The sequence below is a fragment of the Triturus cristatus genome, chromosome 7, assembly GCF_964204655.1.
Source record: "Triturus cristatus chromosome 7, aTriCri1.1, whole genome shotgun sequence".
Taxonomy (NCBI): domain Eukaryota; kingdom Metazoa; phylum Chordata; class Amphibia; order Caudata; family Salamandridae; genus Triturus; species Triturus cristatus.
Window position 1 is genome coordinate 1151699493 of NC_140590.1, and position 23805 is coordinate 1151723297.

General features: G+C 43.8%; 1 protein-coding gene across 2 annotated transcripts in view; it reads left to right on the forward strand.

Moving 5' to 3' along the window:
* The window catches only part of LOC146811302 (oocyte-specific histone RNA stem-loop-binding protein 2-like), a 40615-nt gene extending 20267 nt beyond the window's left edge, over window positions 1-20348 (forward strand). For both annotated transcript variants that reach the window (XM_085618386.1, XM_085618387.1), the window contains 4 exons: window positions 6987-7097; window positions 10633-10770; window positions 11133-11232; window positions 19333-20348. In XM_085618386.1, coding sequence (XP_085474512.1) covers window positions 6987-7097; window positions 10633-10770; window positions 11133-11232; window positions 19333-19440 — 457 coding nt within the window. In that variant the 3' untranslated portion in view covers window positions 19441-20348. The remainder of the gene's footprint in view (window positions 1-6986; window positions 7098-10632; window positions 10771-11132; window positions 11233-19332) is intronic.
* Window positions 20349-23805: the final 3457 nt, after the last annotated feature.

A 23805-nucleotide genomic window follows, 5' to 3' on the forward strand; every position in this document is an offset into this window, starting at 1 on the left:
TTGCAACCGTTGTAGAGTTTTGGTGCCTGCCAAGCAGGGGAGTCACTCCTTGACTCCAAGGGAGATTCTTCAGTCTTCCAGAGATAGTGGAACGTCGAAGGGCCAGGATTCTTCTTTGTAGAGCGTCGTCCAGGGGTAATCTGAATTGCATTGGCAATGCTTGGTATCTTATAGTGAAGATAGGGGAGGGACTAGCTCTATGACCACTGCTCTTGGAGGGTCAGGGTAGTGGGTGGTTACACCCACTTCCCTTTGTCTAGTTTCGCGCCAGAGCAGGGGCAGGTAGCCCCTGAACCGGTTTGAGCTGGCATATGCACAGAGGAGCCTACTGCTCCCCCAGTGCAGGACTTCAAAGCACTCTAGAAGTGCACCCACCCAGCCCCAATACACTAAATCCTGTCTGGGAGGTGGTAATGGTGCAGTTCAGAACACCAAATCTTCCCCTGCTTCCTCGGACAGAATGATTTCTCAGTCACACGCACATACACACATCACACGCTGGTGGGGCCCATAACACCAACATTAATTCTCTCAAACTATCCGTGCCTACAGGGAGATATCTGATCCCGAACTACAGTTGTTCACTTGGATAAAGGAAACCACATCTATTGACTTACCCTACCAGTTCCTCCATCCGGAGGTCGACTAGATCATTTAGTTGTGATAGAATTTGACTCTTAATTCTTCAAATTAATCAAACATTTCAAGAAATAATCACCCGACACAGTTCTTCAAATAATGATTTTTTTTTTCTTTATCTAATTAAAATGCAGGTTAAATCCTAGCAATGCCATATTATCTTTTGTCATATTTACCTATTCTGGCTAATTGTCATTTTCTAAGTCAGAACTGGTCCTCAGAAAGTTCATCAGAGTCCTAAAGTCCCGTCCTCTTCCGTCAGCATAAGGATCTCTAGCGAAGAGCAGCATGGAGTGTCGCATAGAGTAGCATCGATCAGCTAGGGGGTCCGTTCTTTTCCTTCTCTAGTCTACTAATATTTATACTAAAATTTACATAGAACAGTAACATTTTCTTTATTCCCAGGTCACTGATTGGCTGAATTCAACTGTCTCAATACATTTAAGAAACATTCTCAAATTTTCACATGTGGATGAAGATCAATTTTAGGCGTATGGGAAAATCTGTTCCCAGGTCAAGAAAGTATCCGTCTATGTAAATAGGTGGCATTTGGTAGTTCATTTTTCCACATTGGCAACAATTGCTTCACGTTCAGGGACATTGGCACCTCGCCCAGGGTAGTCTTCATGGGCCTGGTCTGTTGGGTCATGGAAAGGACACGAACGAAGTCGGTGCAGGCGCCTTTCTCCATTGCTTAATTTATGAAGTCATGTACTTTAGTTGGGATTCAGTCGGCAGCCATCTTTTGGTATGCCAGAATAGTCAACTTTAAGCAATGAAACACAAAATCGTAATTAATACATAAAATTGATTAAAACAGTGTTATTCCCTTGCTAATACCCTTATGTGTATGCATTTATCTAGCCATATGCAACATTCAAAGCCGTTAATGCTGGTTTATTTTGGTGCAAATCACATGAACACTGCCCAAGCAACACTTATCGTTTTTAATATGCATACAATTTAGTACACTTATTAATTCTAACCATGCATATGCATTCCCACGTGTGTTTTCTTTGTTAATAAGGTTGGTTACGTATCTTCACATCAATTAATTATTAAATTAATTAGTCATTTTAATATAAACTTATATAAATGGATTGGGTATATAAAAAGAATATTTTACCCGCTCCATCAGTAACACCTCCCTGTGACAGGATACCCTTTGTTGGACTTCCTCCACTGCGAGTTTCGGTCAGCAGCAGGAGGGCAGCCCGGTGTCTGTGCTGGTGGCATCCATTTTGTGATGCCAGGGCTCTAGTAGATTTCTACCGTGTAGTACAGTGGGTACATGTCGTCCCCTCTAGAAGGGTGGGATCCTACTCCCACACCAGTTACTGGTGTGGGGTTAGGATTCCAAGTTGTTTGACACCAAACACATGTTTTGATGCAGTCATTCCAAAGTTAGCATTTACCGCGAGGTTATAATGCACTTAAGAGTATATGGTTTAACCGCATCCACAAACAGCAGCAGAGAATAGACTCTGCTAGCTGCAGAGGGGTCCTGCTCAGGCAGAAGCACCCCCTCACATAGTAAACCAAGCACCTTGCCCTTAGGATTGTTAGGGCCTGCTAGAGTGGTGACTGATAGGTTTATATGTGTGTGTATGGTGAGATATAGGAACCTATACCTCAGTGAGGAGTGCTAACACTACCTCACACAGGCTGCAGTAGCAGGCCTGTGGTGTCAGATTGTGAATGCTTCCCAGGGGTGGCATAATACATGCTGCAGCCCCTGGTAGGCCTGTGGAGTACCTATGCCCTTGGTACCTAGGGTACCATATACTAGGGGCTCACAAGGCACCACAGTATCCAATCACTAGTGTATCTAATATGCACACGAAGTTGTTTAGAGATCAGTGAGACTGGCTGGGTCCCTGCTAATCAGGGCCCCAGACTATAGTCAGAAACCAGTGTATACATCAGAAAAAAAGTGGGGGCAACATAAGTGCAGATCCTACTCTCCTACAACCCCCAAATTTAAATATTAGTGCCCTGGGTAGGTGGAGGTCCCTGGAGCGTATGGGGGGGGGGCTCGAGCCTCCCCACACAGGTATATTTTTTTAAAAATAAAGAAGCCCTGGGGGGTGGCGGTCCCCAGGGCTTGGGGGTCCTTGGAGAAAACACATTTTGGGATCCCCTTTTTTCACAGCCCCGCTTGGCGAATCACCCCGAAACTTTCAGGATAGGAGCTGACCGTAACGGGCCGTACGTTTTTTGAAAATTTTGCAAAGATTTGTCCACTGGCGCCGAAGTTATTGCGAAAACAAAGAAAAAATTAGTCCTATGAAAACTAGGTCCTAACTATAATTATCTAACTGCTAATGGATAAAATATATATGTATATATACACACGTGTTGGTTCATCTACAACGTGATATCTGCTCTTCTGCTAACACATTCTGCAGACTTTGTTAATTCTTGTAACAGACCAGCAACCTGTGCAGATTGAAACTAATTCACAATATTTTCTATTCATATAGAGAAAGGTAAGAGCATATTTATTTGCCGTGCACGTTTAAAGGATTTTGGCAACGTTGTCATGCATTTCTAATTTGTTAATTTGCTCTCGCCTATAGTTCAGAATCTGAATGGTATAGAGCTTTGTAAAGATGGGCTGTGGTCTGCGCTAATTCAGGTCTCCTCACAGTCTAAGAATGTCTGGCAGTAGTTGGTCTTGCAGCTAATTTTGAAAGATTGATCCTGTCGGTGAATAAATATGGACCGCTCGAGGTGGCCGCCTTTTTAATCTGATCAGAGTGGATGTTGGAGAGATTGCGTTTAGTACCTTGTAGCCAGGAAATTCAAAAGCAGGTGTACTATGAGCTGTTTGACTCTTTTGTTCAGACCTCATCTTTGCTTGTTTGCAAAGAACACAATTACTGCGTTCTTTGTCCTTGGAGACATTGGTGCAGCAGCAATCTGTTTATGCTCTTGAGCTTTGGTGGAAACTTGCTAAAATTGATGAGGTGGTCAGCATTCTGTTGGGAGATGTGGCCCTCTGCTGGTAATAATCCATTAACCTTGCAGCTCCAGTCCAATACTTCTGAAAAGAAGTCTACAGTGGTTAGCATTACTGGTTTTCCTCGGTTTGTGTTTAACACAGTTCAGTTGCTTCCTTTGCTTTTGGATTAAAGCTCAGCACTGGACTTTCAGGGATTTCTGGTGTACTGCCAATCATTAAAGTACCTAACAGCACAGTTTGAATAAATGGCTGATTAAAAACAAGACATTGATCCTTTAAGAGAGGGTCCACATTCATTACTAATACCCTAAACGTGCACAAATTAATTTTTCACTTAAATACATTAGTTTATGCACTTTTACAATTGACCTGACCCCTTCAGTATACAACCGTGCAGGTCCTTTGGATTCTGCTAATGGAAGAACCCTTGAAAAAGGATAGACCTATTGGGGGGGGGGGGGGGGGGGGGGGGAAAGAAACCACCACCTTAGTGTGCTTGGGGTTGGATAGCAAAACTTTCAAATCAGTCTTTTCCATGGTGCTTGTACTTTGAGAATGTAGTAGAACAGCATGCATTGAGACATTTCTATGTGTTGCTGGTTCCTTTGGAAAGCTCAGGTTCCATGTCATACCCTACGTGAGACCATTAATTGGTGCATTTAGCTTTTGACCAACCATGGATTTTTTTTAAGCTCTTGCCATTCACTGAAGAAATGCACACTTTGCCTGATTTATGGAAATGTTGAATACTTATGAACCTAGCTACTTCCCTGCCTTCATGATTTATTTTAAGACCTTTGGAGTGGGTAGTCTAAGCAACTGTGTCCCACTAGCAGAGACTGATTGGTTTGCACCTACTAAAATTGTAGTACAGAAGGTGTCTTATAAAAGCTGTTATTGCTAGTTAAGTTGAATTTTATTTTAAAATGTCATTTTACTCTGCTCTGTAACTCGGACAGTATTTCAGGACGCATAATCTGAAAATTAAAACACAAATTTATCAAATATACTTGTTTGAGAGAAATGTACATTTGAATTTGATTTTGTTTATGGTGGTTCTCTTCTGCCAGACAGCTTGTTGTAGGGCGAACTGTAATGTGCAATAACCAATTTAAACAATGAAATGCTTTGACGCAGAATATCTGTCTTTTTAAAATATATAATTACATTTTTTACCAATAGCAGGTGTTCAAAACTCTACTGGGGATGTTAATACCATTTGAGTCCTGAAGTAACAGATGTAGCATTAGTTCCTATTTAAAATTCTAGGCTTACCGAATACTCACCAGCAGGGTTGTGCTCTTATTCAAACCTAGCTCTGTGCTGACGTGGAGGAATATATTTGAAGACTTCCAGTATGTTCCTGAGTTTAATAGAACACCTTTTGTCACCACCCTGTCAGTGGGCATGTATAAAACGGGGTCAGGCACACTTGGTAAGTGCCACAGCTTTGACAGCTGATGAGGCTTGTGCACAATTCGGCAGTGATGCAAATTCTCCACTTGGCGATGGGGACGTAGACATCCGCTCCATTTGTGAGTTAGTCTTATAGGCACTCAGTGGACTACCTCCCATTGGCCAGAGACAACTTGGCACTGGAATAAAAACTGTACCAATAGCTCAGACTTTAATAATGGTACAGCAGACATGGGATGTATATTCTGTCTGCACTTTCAGGACTGGTCTGGCAGTTCTTTCATACACTGGCTTTCAACCGCCATATCTGACAGTTATTCGGAGAGACAAAAAGCTGACTTTTTAAGGGGCTGTTCTCTCTAGAGGACACGATCCCCAGTCTTCTTCTTCTCTCCCCCCCCCCCCCCTTCACCCCCGCTGTCGACCAAATGACAATCTGGGAGAGTGAGACCTCTGCAGCAAAAGGACTTTATTTAATATCTACAAGGAGTGTCTTGTGCACAGGAACTGGCCCGGGAACTTCTAAAATCAAACCAGAAGGCCTTCTCCATTCTGCTACACTTGATATGCACAATGCATGTAAGACGGACCACATACATATATACATGTGCTTCTGAGATTAGCGCATGGCTTGGGCTTCTGTAGCAGAGGATCTCTACACAAATGTGCTAGTGCCACCCTTTTTGTAACATCTTAAGCTGCCATAAGATTTTGTTCTTTTGTAAAATAATTTTGTAAAATATTGTTAACTTGTTTGTGATCGACTAGTCAAAATCCAACATGATCGTAGAGGTTCAGAATTATAAGAGCAGTACTAACTAGTAAATTAGATTCCACATTATTTTGTGGAGATGGTTCACAGTAGTGCGGTTCATTTCCCATTGCCAATCAGTCAGATTTATCATACGATAACATCACAAAGGGTATCCTTGAGCTTTCACAAAGGGTAACCTCCGAGCTCAGATTTGTCACCCTCTATACAACCGAGTCCTTTTACAAGGCATTTGCAGTAACTCTAAATAGAAATGTAATCTTTCAGAGCTCAAATTAGTTTCCAAGGTTGCAAACATTTCTGAAGAGACCTCACCAAGTAGGTCTTTTCTACAGGTTTGCATAGTTGTGTTGCAAAGAATGTCTTACTTGGGCCTCATGCTCTGTCCATTATTGACTCTTTGAAATGTAAAGGGCAGTAATATACTACACACCTATAGCAAGGCCCATAGAATTATGTGGCAAGTAAAGAACACATACTGAAGCTTTTACTGAATGAACAGGCAAGAAAATGCAAATCGTGCAGCATGGTGCATTGATGCAGCACATTTTGTGATGGTATTAGTTCATTGTTTTGTCATTTTCACACATGTTAACACTGTGTGGACAAGTTAGAGCTAGATCAACACCCAAATATAGTAATATGCAACTGAAAGGTAAACAGTCAAACTAAGTGGAGTGCCTTGCACTTCACAGCAACAAGTATTGCCACATGTTTAGTAACTTTTGATCATTTTGAGCTGGAACAACGTTTTTGTTTTTGTTAAAACCTGCCAATTATGCAGTTCAGCAGGTGACTGATTGTTTGGCAAATGCAGCAAATCCAGAATTATACAGAAAATGCAGCGGCTGCAGAATCTCTTAATTGCAGTGGCCCCGCCTATAGCTCTATGGATGCATTGCTCCAGCTACATCTTGCGCAGGCACCGGAAGATCTTGCACCCTTGATACGAAACCTATCTGCAAGTTCTGTTCTGTTTTCCCACAGTGAAAAGTTGAAGTCCAAGTTAAGGAATTGTTGTGGGAGCATGATAATGGAACCCCTTTCCAGTTGTAAGTGTCTCTCGGTAACTAATCTGACCCATAAGTCATTTGTTTCTGGTTCAGTTTACATGACTGGTGCCTTCACACGCTGAGCTGCATGGGTTACCTGCATTTTGTCTGTTCTTGATGCGATTTGTTTTCTCTTGCCTAGAGACCCATCAAAGTACGAGACCGATGAGGCGACTTTGAGGAGGCGGCAGAAACAGATCGATTATGGTAAAAACACCATTGAATATCTCCGCTATCTGCAGCAGGTCCCCAGGTGAGGATGCAACTATTCATACTCCTGTAAACTCACTTAATATCATATCTCCCCATTTGGTCTGCAGATGATGCACCTGACTTACACATGCCTGTCCCCATCCCTTTTTGTCACATCCCAAATAAGCCTGTACTTGTTTCCCAGAACCAGCTTAGATGTAGGTTCCCACATATGAGCATCTGGTTACTTGAAAGGCTGTATGTATTCCACTCATGCAGGAAGGACCTATCTGAGCTTTGTTCAGTTTGCCATTCACAAGCTAAACTGTAGTAGGGCTCAGTGCCATTTTGTAGTCTAACCTACAGGAGGTCAAAGGGTTCTTATCAACAGGATGCTGGATTATTGAAAGAGCCAAAGCGCTAATCAGGCAGCCATCTTTCTCCTGCTGCAACGGACAAGACCCCAGAGTGTTAAACCAGTTAATCATACTATTACATCATCTTTTCAGTTAATATTGGCTTGTGTATGAAGGTTTAATCTGCTCACTGATCTTTTGATGGTGATTGGATAGCCAGCATCAGTTTTGCAATTAAAAGTTGGGAGGGCAGAGGAGTAACCCCTATTCGGTGGGCTCACATTATAAGGTGTCCTCTCAGCAGCAGAGTTTTGTTAATGCAGGCCCAATGGCATTTCAAAGTGCCTGCTAGTTGGTTTCTGCTACATGGAGTTGATCATTGGGATCTCTGGCAGAAGGGATCTAGACCAGCTAGCACACTAACCTGGAAAAATCTAGATTAACTTCAGTGCTTATTCGAAAAATAAATTTGTTCTCAATCAGAATATTGAAAGCCACCTTGGTGTTAACCAGGAGGAATGAGGATTGTAGACATGCAATCACCGGCCGAAGCATGGGTTTGGTGTGTAGATAAGAGGTGGGTTTCTAGGGAAAAAAGGACGCTGGAGCAGTTTGTTAGCTTGTGGCAGATGTGTCTTGTTTTTTACATCTTACTTACAGCCTGCATTTTTTGTCTGTTGGCAAACAGTCCTGTGTAATATAGAGGGGTTTGTGTCTGCCTCTTGCACATGATACAAAGACTTTCTTGTCCATCTCTGAACCATGCTCCTGGTTTTAGTTTGCCTTCCTATTGTCCCTACAACAAGCATTTGGTTGTCAATGTATTTTCATTGGATGAGTTGTATCCTTCCACTGATGTCAGATCATTGCATTGTAGTAGTAAATGAGGTACTACTTTCTCTCCTACATCCTTTGGGTCTCCTGCCCTATTGTATACAGTATCCATAGGGCCAGACTGGCTGTAGCGGGCGTTGGGCAATTTTCCAAGAGGCTGGAAAGGTGGGGACTGGTTTTTAAGTAGTGGGGGCTGGTTTAGGTACTGGAGATCAGTTTTGCAGGAGTACAGCAAGATCTGCCCCAGAAACGATCTGCAGTGCACATTTGCGCTACCCCGCCTCACCTGACAAAACGATTGGGGCTGCTTTGGGTTCCCACTCTAGCCCAAAGTACCCGTTCCGTAGGCCCACTTTCCTGACTCGACCTGCTTGCCCTCTCGCCACCAACTCCTCCTCTATAAGTGGTCAGCCTTTTCTACATGTATATAAACCAGCTGAAAGATGGCAGTTGGTGTGTGTGCATTTTGGAATTCATTTTCTTAAATTATTCCCAAGTGATTGCTGCACTCATGGCAGCCAGTGCTTGTCAGATCTGTCTTTGATTCCAGAAGTTTCTGGATTTAAACCCATTCCCACTGCAGGTGCATATACTCAAAACCAAAACTGTTGAAATCTGTGTACTTGTAAGTAACCATTCATTACAGAAATTTCATATCTGCTGGGTTTAAACAAAGGAGAGCAGCAGAAGTAGTCTCTGAAATCAATCCAATACGCTTCGGAGCAGGGGCTTCATTTTTTTTTTTTTGGGGGGGGGGGGGGGGGGGGGGTTCTGTGTTTGTGCTGCATGGAGCCTTGGCCTTTTTGACTACTCTTTCCAGGTCTCACCAAGTTATTTAAACAAATTCTTTGAGAAATATCCAGAGTCTTTGTAGCCAATTTGGACAAGTTTATCGTTTCCTAGGGGTGTGCGTAAGTTTAATATTCTCTTTCTCAAACTGCACTTAATATATGGAATTTGTGTATATGACTGGGTCTACATTTTCTACTCTAAAAGCTTCAGAATACTCTGCCAGGTTGTTATGTAAATTGGACCTCTTTTACTCATGCTAACAAAAATAGGAAAATCACCTCAGACCAGTCTTTATCAACATAACCGCTTTTGAGTTGGCTAAGAGCCAGAGTGAAGTTCTGCCTCTTCTACAGGAGGCTAGGAGAATGAGTGAAAGGAGGGATTCCTGAAGTGGGTGCGTTGTGTAATGTTTGCATTGTGCTGTTTACCACAATGGACTTTACAATGCGGGTAAGTATTTTTTGATACAATTTTTTAGTTTCTTAAAAGAAGGGTTTAAGATATAGGGTCTTAACGGTTCAAGGGTGGGTAGAGGTAAGGGATTTTAGGGTTCAGGGATGGTTCAAGGGAGGGAATGTGTTTTGTAGGGTTCAGGGGTGTCTAGAGGTGAAAAGCTGGTTTAGGGAGGGTAGAGGTAAAGTCCTCGGTTCATTTTTTGGGTTAATACATATATAAAAAGGGTCTTATAGGGCTTATCTTTCAATTATAATACATTTTGGGGATTACCTTCAAATTGTTTGTATGGGGGATGTACAAATTTGTGAGTCTATATTCAATATCTGTTTGTACAGGAAAATGACTACAAGTTTTTGTACATATAGTTATATATAATCAGTTTTTGGAACGTGTTCTAAAATACAATGTAAACAGCACATTGCAAAAATCTGTGATGCGTTGTAAATGTTGTGCATCATAACTAATTCATCGGAGTCGCAGCCTTCCTTGCGGGATTTGTTGTAACACAGTAAGGCAGGTACACTTCACCCTCAATCTCACGCTAGCAGGTCCTGCAGTGATATTTTCAGCCACTCCCCTCTGCAGCCAATCCTTTCCCCACTGGCAGGACCCCGGTTAGGAAATAGAACCGTCTTTGTGGAGTTTCTGGCCTAAATGTGTTATGTAGAACAGTTAGTGATGCCGGGTCAAGTTGTTGCTAATGGCTGCCCTTTTGCTGATCTATGCTGCTTAAATCATGACACAGCAAGGTGTAGGTGTTCTGCAGAACCATAGTTTTGTATAAAAAGCTAAACCTTTCTTTTAGAGCAGAGCAATGGAGGTACTCCGGATTGATACCTGTGATAGCAGAAGGCTTGCAGTGGGAGTACCAACTGTTAGTTCTCCTCTGACATTTTACCTTATTTCTTTCAGGGTTTTCAAACTAAAGGTCTTGTCCCCTGCAACATTTGTTATACCGACTTGTCTTCAGTACTTACCCTAATGCATTTATAACTTTAGTCCCCTTTTTCTCCCCTAAACCTCTGTCCTGGCTAGCATCCCCATCTCCTACTTATTGCTGAGCAGCAATGTATATTTGCCTTGGGATATCTGACTCCCAATCAGGCATTGAAGTCATTGCCTGGGGAAGGCCTCTCACCATTGTATGTTTAAACACAGGGCCCTGAGGAAGCCAGGAATCCATCCAAAGAGCCCCAACAAATACCGCAAGTACAGCCGGAGATCCTGGGACACACAGATCAAGCTCTGGAGGCGGGCCTTGCACACATGGGATTCCCCTGCTGAACCTTCTGTACTGTAAGTCCCTCATTGGTCATCCATATCCTGTGATTTTAACTAGACTCTTTGTAGGTCTGGGTACCCGCCCTTTGCTGCATGTTAAACACTGCAGATCTGATCCTTTATTTTCACATTACTAGCTGTTGATGTCTGTTTTTCCTCCCTGCCAATCCCTCTAGTCCCTCCCCTAGACCATGAGTAAGTGATAGTCTAGACTTCGCATTTCCACCTCCTGCTTGGCAGGAGGAGTTGTCATGATTTTTCTTTGGCAAGAATTCGATCCTTTCATGGGTGCTTGGCAGTAGTCTGGGTTCTAGTTATTAGTAAGTCTGCATAAATGTTTTGTGCTCCTTACATTTTTATTCTTTCCACTTTTGCAGTGAGGCACCAGAAGATGACCGCTCAGAAAGACAGTTGGAGGAATGTCTGGGAAGCTTCAAGGCCTTTGAAGATGTCCTGGCAGAATCCATAGAGAAGCAGGTTTGTTTGCCTAGTTTGGGAGGCCAGTGAGATGGGCACTGGGGAGCAGGATAACACTGATAGTTATGTTATAGTTAATAAGATAGCAGAATAAGCAAAGCCATGGGCTGAGTGGGGATACATTGATATGTAAACCTGGTGGGTGCAGGGATTGGAATTAAGGTAGTGCATGCAGACATACTCCTCACAGCTCCCTTTCCAAGTTGAATGGTTTCTAGTATTTGTACATATTTGATCTTTCACCATTGGTTTGGTTTTTATTTTTTTCTTCTGTCTTCAAAACTTTTAGTTTAAAGGAACTAAAAGGAATTGGTTTCGATTTTTAATTTCTACCATGAATTGAGTGCATGTTAGGGTTACATAGGCACCTCACCTTTTAATGTGACGTACATTTTAAACTGTACTTCGATGTTTGAGTTTCTTGTAGCTGAACATTTCCATCTTTATTTTTATATGAACTGTGACCTATGTAGCACACAGAACTAAGATAAGGAATTCTGTCCTAGTTCTTGCTACAATGTTCATTCAGACTCCTTTCTGCATCTGAAGCCTGTCATGCTTAGATGATATTTTGCAATGCTTTGATCAGTGGCATATTTGAATTATTTAATGTGTAAGGACTACGTTTAGGAGAGAAAGAAATTTGTCAGTTAAGTTTATTGCCATGCATAACCTGCATCACAAAAGTCCAGTAGTTTGTAACATTCACAATATGGTTGGTCAGTTATTGGCATGTTGCAAATATGCTTTCATTCATGGTGATTAGCTGTTTTCGTGCTGGTTAACCTGCATGGTGCAGCAGCATGCAGCAATTTCATATAGAAGTGGGAAAATTACCCGCGCTGCTTTATTCGGACTTCAGGGGCTTTTCCACTAATGTTTTTATAAAGATTAGTTTTAATATAATAAAAGCAGTTCAATGTAATGCAAAGAGAAACCTAAGAACCCATTTGAAATATTGCAGCTCACTAGCAATGCGCATATAGCTGGTATACGCAGAATAAACTGATAAATATGGCCGTTATTCTCCGCCTCCCAACCTCCATATCCGACAAAGTCCATGTTGAGGGTCTTTGCTACAGCATTAAAATGTATTGACTGAAAATGGCCCATCACACCCTGCCCACCCCCCCACCCCTCCAAACAATATTGCCATGTTTCCCAGGCCAGCCCAGTCTTCACAACTGCCCATATGTCCATATCCGTAAGCCAATCGTTAATGGGATGGGGCAGCCATCCGTCTCCAGTGACTAGCTAGGTCTCTTTTGGCCTGTAGTAGGCCCAGAAACCTCTGCTTTCACCAACTCAACCCATTCTGACATTCCCAATAGTGCAACCTAGGAATCCATTCCAACCCCCCCCCCCCCAATCGCCCACCTTATTGGTAAAGATTTTCTCCTCCAATGCACACTAAAGACAAGTTGGGTCTCCTTGCCTTTATGTACCGCTGCAGGTGTGTAGTATACTTGTTTGAAAAACTTGGTTTGAATAAGGTGTAGGTGGGCAGATATCAATTGCCTCGTTGCTATTTTGGCTCCTGACCTATCCTCTTCTCTATACCACCTAAATCACACTCCCATTTTCTTTCCTTAGTGTTTCGTAGGTGATCGGGGTGTTCACTATTACTCTGTATGATCTAGATATATAGTTTTCCTTTTGAATTTTCAAGGGCTAGCTTGGATTGTAGTGGGTCGAAGTTCAGGATGGATGCGAGTTCGGTCTACTATTCCTGTTAGGCGTGTCTGATTTGTAGATATCTTAAAACTGAGATTTGTAAAGGCCAAATTTCAGTCAACGTTGCAAATATTTTTATGACTAGCTTCTTAGAAATTGCCTACTGTGGAAACCTGTATGGTATCCAGTGCGTGGAAACCTTTCTACTTCTGAAAGCCATGAACCATACCACAAAGTTTAGTTATTCACTCATGCCAACCCATCATTTTTAGGGCCTGGTGCCAGCGCTCCAGTGTTGTAGTGATTGGAGGAAATGCCAGTGTTAACTTTCTACCATACATTTGTGATTACTTATTCCAGTCTAAGTTTGGAATAGATGGAGTGCATTTCTAATCTTAGTGGGACCTTTCCTATCCTCAAAGAACCAGCCATTCATCAGGTGTAGCTCAGCTGCACAGTTGTATAACAGTGTCTACAATAACCAGGCCGCCATCGTAAGTTGACTGTACACACTTGGTAATTGCAACCTGCTGCGTTCCCCCTGCCCACAAATGGCTTGTTGATTGCAATGTGGCAAAAAAAGTAATTGGGGAGTGTGTAGGGATCATTTTGAAGAACCTACAGCAGATTAGGTAAGGCTGTCATTTTAAATAGCGCACCTTTCCCCATAATGCACTTAGTCTGCTTTACATATCCGTGCAAAAACAGTTGATGGACAGAATGCAGAACAATGTCATACGTTCACCCCAGTACAGTGATCTGGGCCTAAATCCATCATTTTTTTTGCTCACGATGCCATTCCAGTTAGAACCCAGCCATATGCAAGTCAGTCTTGACCCTGTGCCTCATGGGAACAGTTTAGCCCGAACTGCCAGGTCAGGTCCTCCCTGGACTGGAAACAAGCATGCTAGGACCGGTTTCGGGGTCGGTTTCGGTTCAAACTGGGGTGGCATGGTGAGCAAAAGAATGATGGATTTAACCTAGATCTCTTGACTGGGGGTGAATGTTTTGATTTGTTCTGCATTCTGTCCATCAATTGTCTTTTGCTTTCTCGACGTAAGTGCACCAGGTATGCCCAGATGTGGGTCCTGGGCTCACTGTGCCACTGGAATCAAGCTATCCTGGCTGAAGAGGGGTGAAACCCCGAAACCGGTCCTAGGATGCTTGTTTCCGGTCCAGGGAGGACCTGGCTTGGCAGTTCGGGCTGGACTGTTCCCATGAGGCACAGGGTCAAGACTGATTTGCATATGGCCTGGTTCAAACTGGGGTGGCATGGTGAGCAAAAGAACGATGGACTTAACCCAGATCTCTCGACTGGGGGTGAATGTTTTGATTTGTTATGCATTCCGTCCATCAATTGTGTGTCTTTTGCTTACAGATCCGTATCGCACTTTATCTTTTTGTAACAGAGGGGCAATATTTGCATCCTAAAACAAATGTAGACCTCAAGAGATATCACCTTGCCCATTTGCTATACTAGCATAGATTTCTCCCAATTCATTTTAAGTCCTGACGCTCCACAGAGACCTCTGTATGTGCATCAGGCTTGAAATGGAACGTTATGGTGGTTGCACATATATTCGGTTACCTGTGTGGAAGGTGATACGGTTTTGGTGTCCTCAAGGCCTTTTATCGCCCCACACTGGTGCAGCTTGCCACTCATCCAAGGAACCCATAACTAGGGCGGGCGGGGGCAGCCATGTCTTGTGCGTCTTTGAACAGGTTCTCATAACTGTCCCATCCCTTGATCCATGGCAATGCATAAAGTAACTTCATATATGCTATAAATAGGGCCTAAGTTAATCCTCCCCAAGGCCCTGTGAAAGAAGGAACAATCCACCGTCTTGTACATTTTCAAAATCTACTTGCAGCACGGTTGACTCTTGAACGTCTTCAATATTGTCCAATGCAACCTTCAACCCCCAGGTAGTGTTTTAGTCCCGTACTTGGCTTAAAGTTGTCTTTTTCTCGTTGAATTAGGCACCTTATTACTTTAGTCTGTTCAGACATTGTAGGTGGTATTCTGACCTCCGTGTTAATCAGCAAAATAGGTCTGAAGGAAGTGCTTTGTCAATGATTACCCAGGTTTATTAAAGAATACCACTGTACCCCATGCAGGTCCTGCAGCAGTATGCAGTATTCCAATATGGTGGGGAAGGGGGCTCTTCAAATGCGACTTTCCCATGGGGTACCAGACCTCCGGCATTGCGTTCAAAGAACTTTAGTGAGAAGTTGTTGGGGGCAAGTATTTTCCCTGTGGGTGTAGGTTTCATAGCTGCCAAACTTTCCACTATGGAAAGGTCTAGTGCCTTCATATTCTTGTCTTCGAATTTAACTGTAGGTCAGTCTTGGATTATATGCCTCTTCACTTCTAGCTTATTTGGTTCTTGCCTGGCATATAGGGTTTTGTAGTAACCGGTGCATGCATTCGTAGTGTCTGAAGGGTTGGCGGTCAGCCAGGCTGCGGGTCATTAACAAGAGACTAATCTGCTTTCTGCATCTCTATTTGCAAGTCTGTATAGATGTTTGCTAGTGTTATCACCTGCCTCATTTATCCTGTGCTGAGATGCAATCCAGGTTACTTTTGCTGAGTCCAGCAGCTTAGCCTTAAGTGTTTCTTTCACTGTTTCTCAGAGTATCTTTCCCAGTGGATGCTGCAAATTGCGACTAGTGTGGTAATCTGCTGCTCTAGCAAAGTGATCTCTCCTTCATTTTTGTTTAGCGTTGTATCAGACTATCCCACCCCTTGTTACAGCCTTAAGTCCCATAGCAGAGGAGATCAATCCTTTATTTATTCAGAATAGCTAATTTCTTTCAGTAATTCAAACAGTTCTCATCTAGCAGCAGCGTGATAATGTCTCTGGCAGCTTTTCATCTGTAGGGATGGTGGTCGGTGTTCTTTATCAGAGATTGGTCAGAGAAGTCTCTTTAAGATACTGCTGTCACGAATACTTTAAAGATCTGTCACTGGTACAGAAATAGTTGTGTGGACTGCAAGTGATGGTGGTATGAAGGTCTGAATGGGGGTAAATCAACTGTTGGGTTATTCACTCAATGGACATTGCTGAATCCCAGTGAAGCTGTTCACTTGCGTAGGGTTGTGACCCTGGCACTAGAAGAGTACAGAGGAGTCCTGGCCCAGGTTAATGTGGGTGGATGTAGACATTTGTGATAGTCCAGGATCTACCTGCCATTAGCCCAAATATCATTCCAGCCATCCCATAGTGGATGGGGTGGAGTTGGGTCGGCAAGGGGGCTGGACGGTGGTAAGTTTCATTCCTACACCCTTCCCACATGCTTTCAGGAGTCTCGTTAGTTTTCCCCTGAGACAGCACTTTATTATGCCATGTACAGCTACATGTTGTTGATTTGCATAAAAAATTTGACTTCCATGAAGGATACTTGCTGATGCTGCATCCAGGTTGTATAGGTTGAAAATGTTGTTCTTGGCTGAGTCGGTGTTTCTTGTTTGTCGTGCTGCTCTCAGAATGGTGACATGGTCAACATATTTTAAGTCTTCATGCTTATTGGATGTGGGGGTTTTAGGGGCCAGGCCATGTTTTGCCCTCTCTAGCATGAAATTGGGGGCAGGTAGGTCTCCAGAATCCAGTATTTGAACCAAGTGCCTTCCTTGCCCTCTGGGGCCTTGACAAGCCTAAAGTTGTTCCCCCTTAGATAAGCCATCTGCATCCTCTGCTTTGTTAAAGGAAAGCTGACAGCTGCAGGTATTTCAGGTCTTCCTTTAGCATTTGTGTTCTTTCACTGTAGAGATGCAGATTTCAGCCTCTGTTGTGCCTTAAATGAGGCTTCTGAGCCCTATTCTTGCTCATCCCATCTGTGCTGGTCCCTGCCTTTGCCCATATACCACTGGCAGACCCTGCCAGGTAGAGGTCAGGGCCCAGAAATATACCCCATCCACCCAATTGGAGGGCAACTCCATGACTTGTACTGGGAAATGGGTGGGGGGGTCCCCCACTACTGCACCTTGAAGTGCCAGCCCATTTGTCAGTCCAGGATCCAGCTCCAGACTGAACAGATCAGCCTCTCTGCTCTGGCAGACCTTGTGGCATTCTGACTTTTTAATTGTTGGCAGCCCCTCAGAGCCAAGATCCAGTCCAATAGTGTGTCCCTTTATTGATTGCAAGGGGTAGATTTAATTCCCCGGTTAGGCCTTCTGCTGTTCCTCACCTCATCTAGGAGCACAAATAGAGGGAAGCCCCCCCCCCCCCCCAAGCCCTAGCAGCATCTTCTCCTTGGGCCATTGATAGTTGCAGGCTGCAATTTGCACCTTTATGGTCCAAGGCTCATTTAACAATAGGCCCCTTTTTGTGTCCGGGCAGCAGTCCCCTCTGCTGCAGAGAAGTGGAAAGGCAAAAAGTCATCATCTGGAGATGCTCTTACTCCCAAGTGGCCTTGCTGGCCCAGGTCTTCAAGGGCACAGGACCTGACCTCAAAGTCTAAATATACTTTGGCAACCACCTGCGGTCCTGTGTTCCAACCGGTGGGTAGCCTGCAGTAGCCCTGGTGTCTACCAGTTTGGGATTTGTCCCATTCTACCCTCTACTAAATTCACCTCTGTGCTGAGCGGTGTATGATCTTTCAGTCCTGGCCAGGTCTGTCGAGCCACCATCTATGCATGGCTGCTTCACTTGTCTGAGAAGCAACCACTTGGAGCCTGGACCTCTCTCTCTAGGTACAGCCATCCAGCTCCTAATCCCTTCCTCCAGTATCAAAAGCTAATTTCACCATCACCTCAGTTTTTCATGGGGTTCCAGCTGAGGAAATGGAAGCTGCCATGCTTAATCTTTTCTAGAAGTTGGCCCAACCTGCAGTCCGAAGATGCCATCAGTGGGAGGATGATTTACGGTGGTAGCAGCTAGATTCAGAGCCCCAGAGCTTTTCAACCACCAACAGGGTGTGTTAAACCCCACCTCTCCATTCCCACTAACTTAAAAGACCATTCTTAAAAATACTTAAAAAAAAAAAAAAAAAAATCTTTTTTAACAAATGCATTTTTTTTTCTATGCTTTACTCCTATACCCACTTAAGTTGAATGAATTGTCATTTCCTATTCATTTTGGTAGATTTATTCAGAGCACTACAAAATCGCTTCCACAATGGTCTCTACAATAACCATGTTAGACCAAAGACTATCGGCTGTATTACAAAATTTAAGTTCAGCTCTTTGCTGATTCTGTTGAGCCCACTGAATATGCCTCCATCCAACTGCAGGTCTGTTTAACCATGGGAGGAAAGAGGTTTGCAATGAATCTAGGGCAGTCGTAAATATGAATTTCACAACTTTATTTTACCCGTTATAATTTTTTTTTAAAATTATTTTATTTTTGAAGAATAAAACAAACTTCAAACAAAGCATGAATACATAATGCACCATTGATGACAAATCACAGTGACATAAATGGCAGTTATACAAAGTGTCTGTCTCAGTTGAGTCCACGGAGGGGTCTGAGCCAACAGAGCATATACAAATAAAGGGTCATGGTTACACGGTCTATAAGTACAAATAATAGAGACCAGCGTTACATCTTTCAAGGCTCTGTTCCCACTGTTCCAGACTGCACCCCACCCCCTCTCCCTCGACCTCCCCACCACTTCCAGGCCATAGTACTTGATCCATGGTGCCCATATCTTCCGGAATTTGAGGACAGCCCTTAGCCTTGTATGTCACTTGTTCCGCCACCATATACAAATCAAGACATGCACTCCACTCTTTTAATGTTGGTACTTGAGGAGCCCCCCAATATTTCGCTATATTCTGTTTTGCCACCACTAACCTCAAGTTGGCTAGTAATAGCTTACATCGTGGGATATCCAAATCAGTCGGAATTCCCAAAAGGAGAAACCTTGGCTCCAAGTCTATTTTAACTTCTAGTAGGGCATTTGGTTCTCTCAATCTTATCCCGATAAACCTGAATCTCAGTGCATTCCCAAAGGGTATGAATGAATGTGCCATATTTCTGTACAATATCTGAGACAATCTGGGCTTTCAGCTCTTCCTATTCTATGTAATTTTGCTCTAGCAAAATAAACTCTCTGTAGGATTTTATATTGAATAAGACGCAGCCATAATTTGATTGCCACTTCGCGTGGGTGCATAAGAGCGGCCTCCCAATCTGTCCTCCATTACACCAGTGGTCCTTTCCCATTGCGCCTAGAGTGGACCCAGTTTATCAGGCATGTTGAATAGCGTTTTATAGGTGGACGAAATGGCTTTAGCAAGGATCTCCTCCTGGAGGAGTCTGCCTTCTAGTGGGGCATATTCTGGTAGAGTCACCTTATCCAACCTCTCACCTGCCCATGCATGTTTCAAACGGAGATATGCGTATGCCTGTGTCGTGGAGCTGGTATCTAGCTTGAAGTATACTAAATGGTATAATACATTTTTTTGTTTCTATTATCATGCAGATATGCCCATCTTCCCAGCTTTGGGAATCAGAGGATACTTCTTTCAACTGGCTGAAGTTCCTGGAGGAAGCCGAAGGCTGCAAGAATGGTCCTTGGATGTGGTTATGAGAGCTAGGTTGACTGACATCCTCTCCTCCCATGTGACTTGGAAATAAGCCGTGGAACATGAACTCCATCTATACTGGGGTTTTGGCACTTTGTGATCATTGTTTTCTCCTGAATGAGGTTCAATCCCTGATCCCAACACAAACTTCAGCAGTGTCTTGTTTGCCAATGCAGGACAGATGTGTACAAAGGGCTATATTTATGCGCTACATCCCACAAGAAGTACCCAAGCCTTAAGGATCTACTTATGGGTGGTTTGATAGCGATCTGGTTGAGTTCCATCTGTGATGCACTTCTGCAGTGGCAACTTTGATGCACTGTTTTACCAGTAAAAGAAAAACTGACTGTTACACTGGACCTATGTGCTTAAGCAGACTGTCCTCTAATGAACAGTTTCCTGCTTTGGAGGAAAGAATGTCCTAGTTGCATCATCTGCCAAAAGCTATCTTGAGCTATCTGTTTGAATGTCTACCTTTTCCTGCTCTGCCAAAGACAATGCCCTTACCAAGGAATGTCTTTCAAGCTTTGGCCCTCACCTGCACCTCCACCTGCCTCAACTGCATATTTACTCGATGCTTTTGGCACAGAGTAACTGGGTTGTCTTCCAGGAAAGGATGGAATCTTTGGATGGTATCCACGCGTAAATTCTCATGGCTCCATTGACTTACTCCATGATTCTGGTCTAGATCCACCTGAAAGGCGCAAGCATACGTGCAGTCATGTCATTCTCATCTCTTCGATGCCTCTGGGAAGGTGGGTCTTACAGGTGACAGCTGTCCCATTTGTCATGTAATACATTTGGACATTTCTGTTAGTCTTTTTTTATTGTGTTCTACTCTTTCCTTATGTTTGTATATGATCGTGCCTTTGATTCCAAAAGTGTAAATAAAGATGCTCATCAACTCTCAGAACTAGGCTGTGTTTTCTTAGTCGAGCAGAGGCAAGTTTTATACAGTGTTTGATGTAGGTCTATATTGACCTTTGTCCTGTACTTGGATCTGATATTAAAGGGGAGAGGAGACTGCCTGCCACGTGGCAAATAGTGGTTTAAAGGCCTGATCGGACAGCTGTCATCCCATTGCTTGCAAAAGTGTGCCATTGTTCCCTGTTATGCTTCTATACCTTCCCTGGACATGGTGAATATAATGGAGATTTTGTTTTCTTCGTAAAGGTGTTGAGCATGTGTACTAATGGTTTTCCAAGAAACATTCAAATTTGGTATAAATACCAGATTTTTCTATGGATGTCAGATCTATCAATCAGGAGAAATTACTTCATTGTATTTAAGTCACTTAGGGGCTGACCACAATAACGATCATACTTCTAAACTTTGATCCCGGTAGCAGTCAGTCATCCTTGCAGCATAGTGTACAGCTACTAGTGCACAAACTGCTGAGAGGACTGCGTTTGCCACAATGCCTAAGGTATTTTTTTCTGAACAAAAGAATCCAAACTGCATTGCATAATCTGAGAATGATACAAGCCTAACTCTGTATTGCCCATGCTTTTCTTTTTCCTAGACAAGACTTATTGAGTTTGTATTTAAAGTTCATTAAAGCTGATGTCCGGAGTTAAAAACCCTTCCAGATCGTTGACGGTTCGGTGTTTAGCTCACCCATTACAACCCCTCCCAGACTTGGGTGATCTCTCCTTTCCATCTAGAGAAAGCGGTGGATCAACACCACCTCCGGTGCGCATGCTTCTCTGATGGGAGTACAATTGGCATGTTTACCTGGTTGCATCCCCATGCAAATGAGAGCACCTCCTGAAAAGGGGTGTGTCATTACATTCGGGGCTGCACATCCAGCTGTTGAGCTACTGTAACAAGCATTCGCATTCTAGCTCAAGCTTTTGCAAACACCTGTTGCTCTTCCACTGCAGATTGTGGAACATACCCACAAATCTCCACAATTGCACTTCTAAAAGTTATATTGCATTCAGCCTGGTGTCTGATAAGATGGATGCAGGTTTACCTGATCTTCAGTCTTCACTTTAACACTGTTTTGAAGGTCTTGGGTACCTGGCAGTTTGCCCTCCTAACTCAATTGCTGGGTGGTCCACACTTGAATTAAATCTGGAATTTGTCTGAGAAACTATAAATTTCATATTTGTACAGACTTTGACTTTAGTGCCCCCTAAATCGTGAATGCAGTCAAATCTCCCAGGTCCAGATTCCATAACTAAACTCACGTGTAGGTGTATGGGAGTTTCCTGACACATCGTACCAGGTAAGTCCTAGAATTCAAAAATTGAATCTCCTTGATCAACAGTGACTCTAAAAATCATGATAGTCCGTGTTATTTTAACCTGCTAATTAAGTCTGGTGTGACCGCACTCTTTTCCACACATTAGTTTATTCTTACCTTGCTGGGGAGGTTGGACATCGGTTTTTGACGCTTCGCGCTACCGATCCGCCATTTTGGATGAGGCTGGGTGAGCAGTCTAGGCTTGCCTCGCTCCCACACCTAATCGCCCGCTAGCATTGCTTTTGCATAAATTAGAGCGCTGGTGCGAGCGCCCAGCGTTATCACTCCTGAGGCTTGAGCCGGCAGCCAATTGCTTAGGATCATCTACTATACTGCTGTTGAAGTACTGTTTTTATATTTGTTGTCTTATTTTGCATAATCTGAGTTATTTTAACCTGCTAATTAAGTCTGCTGTGACCGCACTCTTTTCCACACATTATTTTGTTTTTACCTTGCTGGGGAGGCTGGACATCGGTTTTTGATGCTTCGCGCTACCGATCCGCCATTTTGGGTGAGGCTGGGTGAGCAGTCTAGGCTTGCCGTGCTCCCACACCTGGTCGCATGCTAGCATTGCTTTTGCATAAATTGGAACGCTGGCGCGCAGCGAGCGCGCCGCCGGCACGCCTAAGGCAAGCCTGTCTGCACCCGTCCGCGTCCCTAGAGCGTCCAGCGCCAACCTCGCTGCTCGTTTAGATTGGGGGAACTGGGCACTTGGAGGTCGTATAGCCGTATGGAATTACTAGCGTTGAATACGGCTAGGTGCAGCGGAGAAGATCAATGGGCTGTCTTGCAGAGCACAGTAAGGAAGTGCCCTATATGTCAGTTTTGTTTTAAATCTAAGCCAGCAGCCCCTGTTCCTCGTCCTGAGGACATGCAGGCTTTGGGCTGCGCTTATTAATGCTCGTTCAATGATCAAGCATGCTCATGACGTCCACAAACTCCTTTCTGATGAACGTCTGGATATGCTATTTGTTATTGAATCCTGGCTCAATGAGTCCTGTGCCCCCGTAATTGAGGCGACCGTTCCTCCGGGCTATAAAATTGCTAGTCGACCATATAACTGGAAGAGGGGGTGGGATTGCAGTAGTGCTTAGACACCTGGGTTTTCTCTAGTGAGGCTTCAGTCGGCCTATTGGACGGGGAGGCTCTTGATTTTACCATTGTTATGTCACCACATTATACGTTGGGTGGCACGCTGGTTTATCGGCCCCCTGGCCCTTCGAGTGCTTTTCTGAAAAGCCTGGATGACTTCTTTGACCCTCGCGCCCTCCGCTTTACAAATTTTCTCCTTGTGCGAGACTAACATCCATGTTGATTGCCCTGGAACTCCGGATGCCAGGAAACTAATGGATTTGCTTGATCTGGCGCAATTAACCCAGTGGTTAAAGTCTCCCTCTCCTACAGGGGGGCATACGATCGACTTGGTGTGTTCCAACTTCGCCTTGTCTATCGGGGACTCTATCCAGGTCACTTGGTCTGACCATTTTTTGGTCCACTTTTCCTGGTCTATGGAGATTCCTCCTACCCTCAGCGCTTTGACTCAAAGCAAACCTTCACCGAAGATTGAAATTTCGGCCCTGTCTACGGCCCTTTCACTCTCCCGTCCGATGTTCTCATGATTTGGAAGAGGCTGTAGATTGCTTTGCTACCTGGATTAGCCAGGGTGTTGACTCTGGTTTCCCAACCGACTTCAAAAAGGCAGTTGCGATCTATTCCATCTCAACCATGGTATACCAGTGCACTTACAGAGCTTAAAGTGGGCTGCAAAAAATTGGAACGTCGTTGGCGTCTGGAGTACTCCATTAGCCAAAATTGACCTGCGTAGAGCTCCGAGCGAATATTATGCAGCCATTAAGTTGGCGAAGAGTTATTTTTATGCCTAACGGATTGCCAAAGCTAAAAACAATAGTAGAGAGATCTTTTCCATTGTTAGAAGCTTTTTGACACCTAATGCCGAACAAGCGGCTTCACCCGACTCATTGCAATGGTGTGAGGAGCTAGCCTCCTTTATTGAAAAGATACAATCTATCCAAGATAGTTTGGTGAAGAGTGTTCGGGGGCAGAGTGTCCCCTTCCCTCTGCCTCTCAGGCAAAGCTGCTGCCCCTTTAAAAAAGAAAAAAA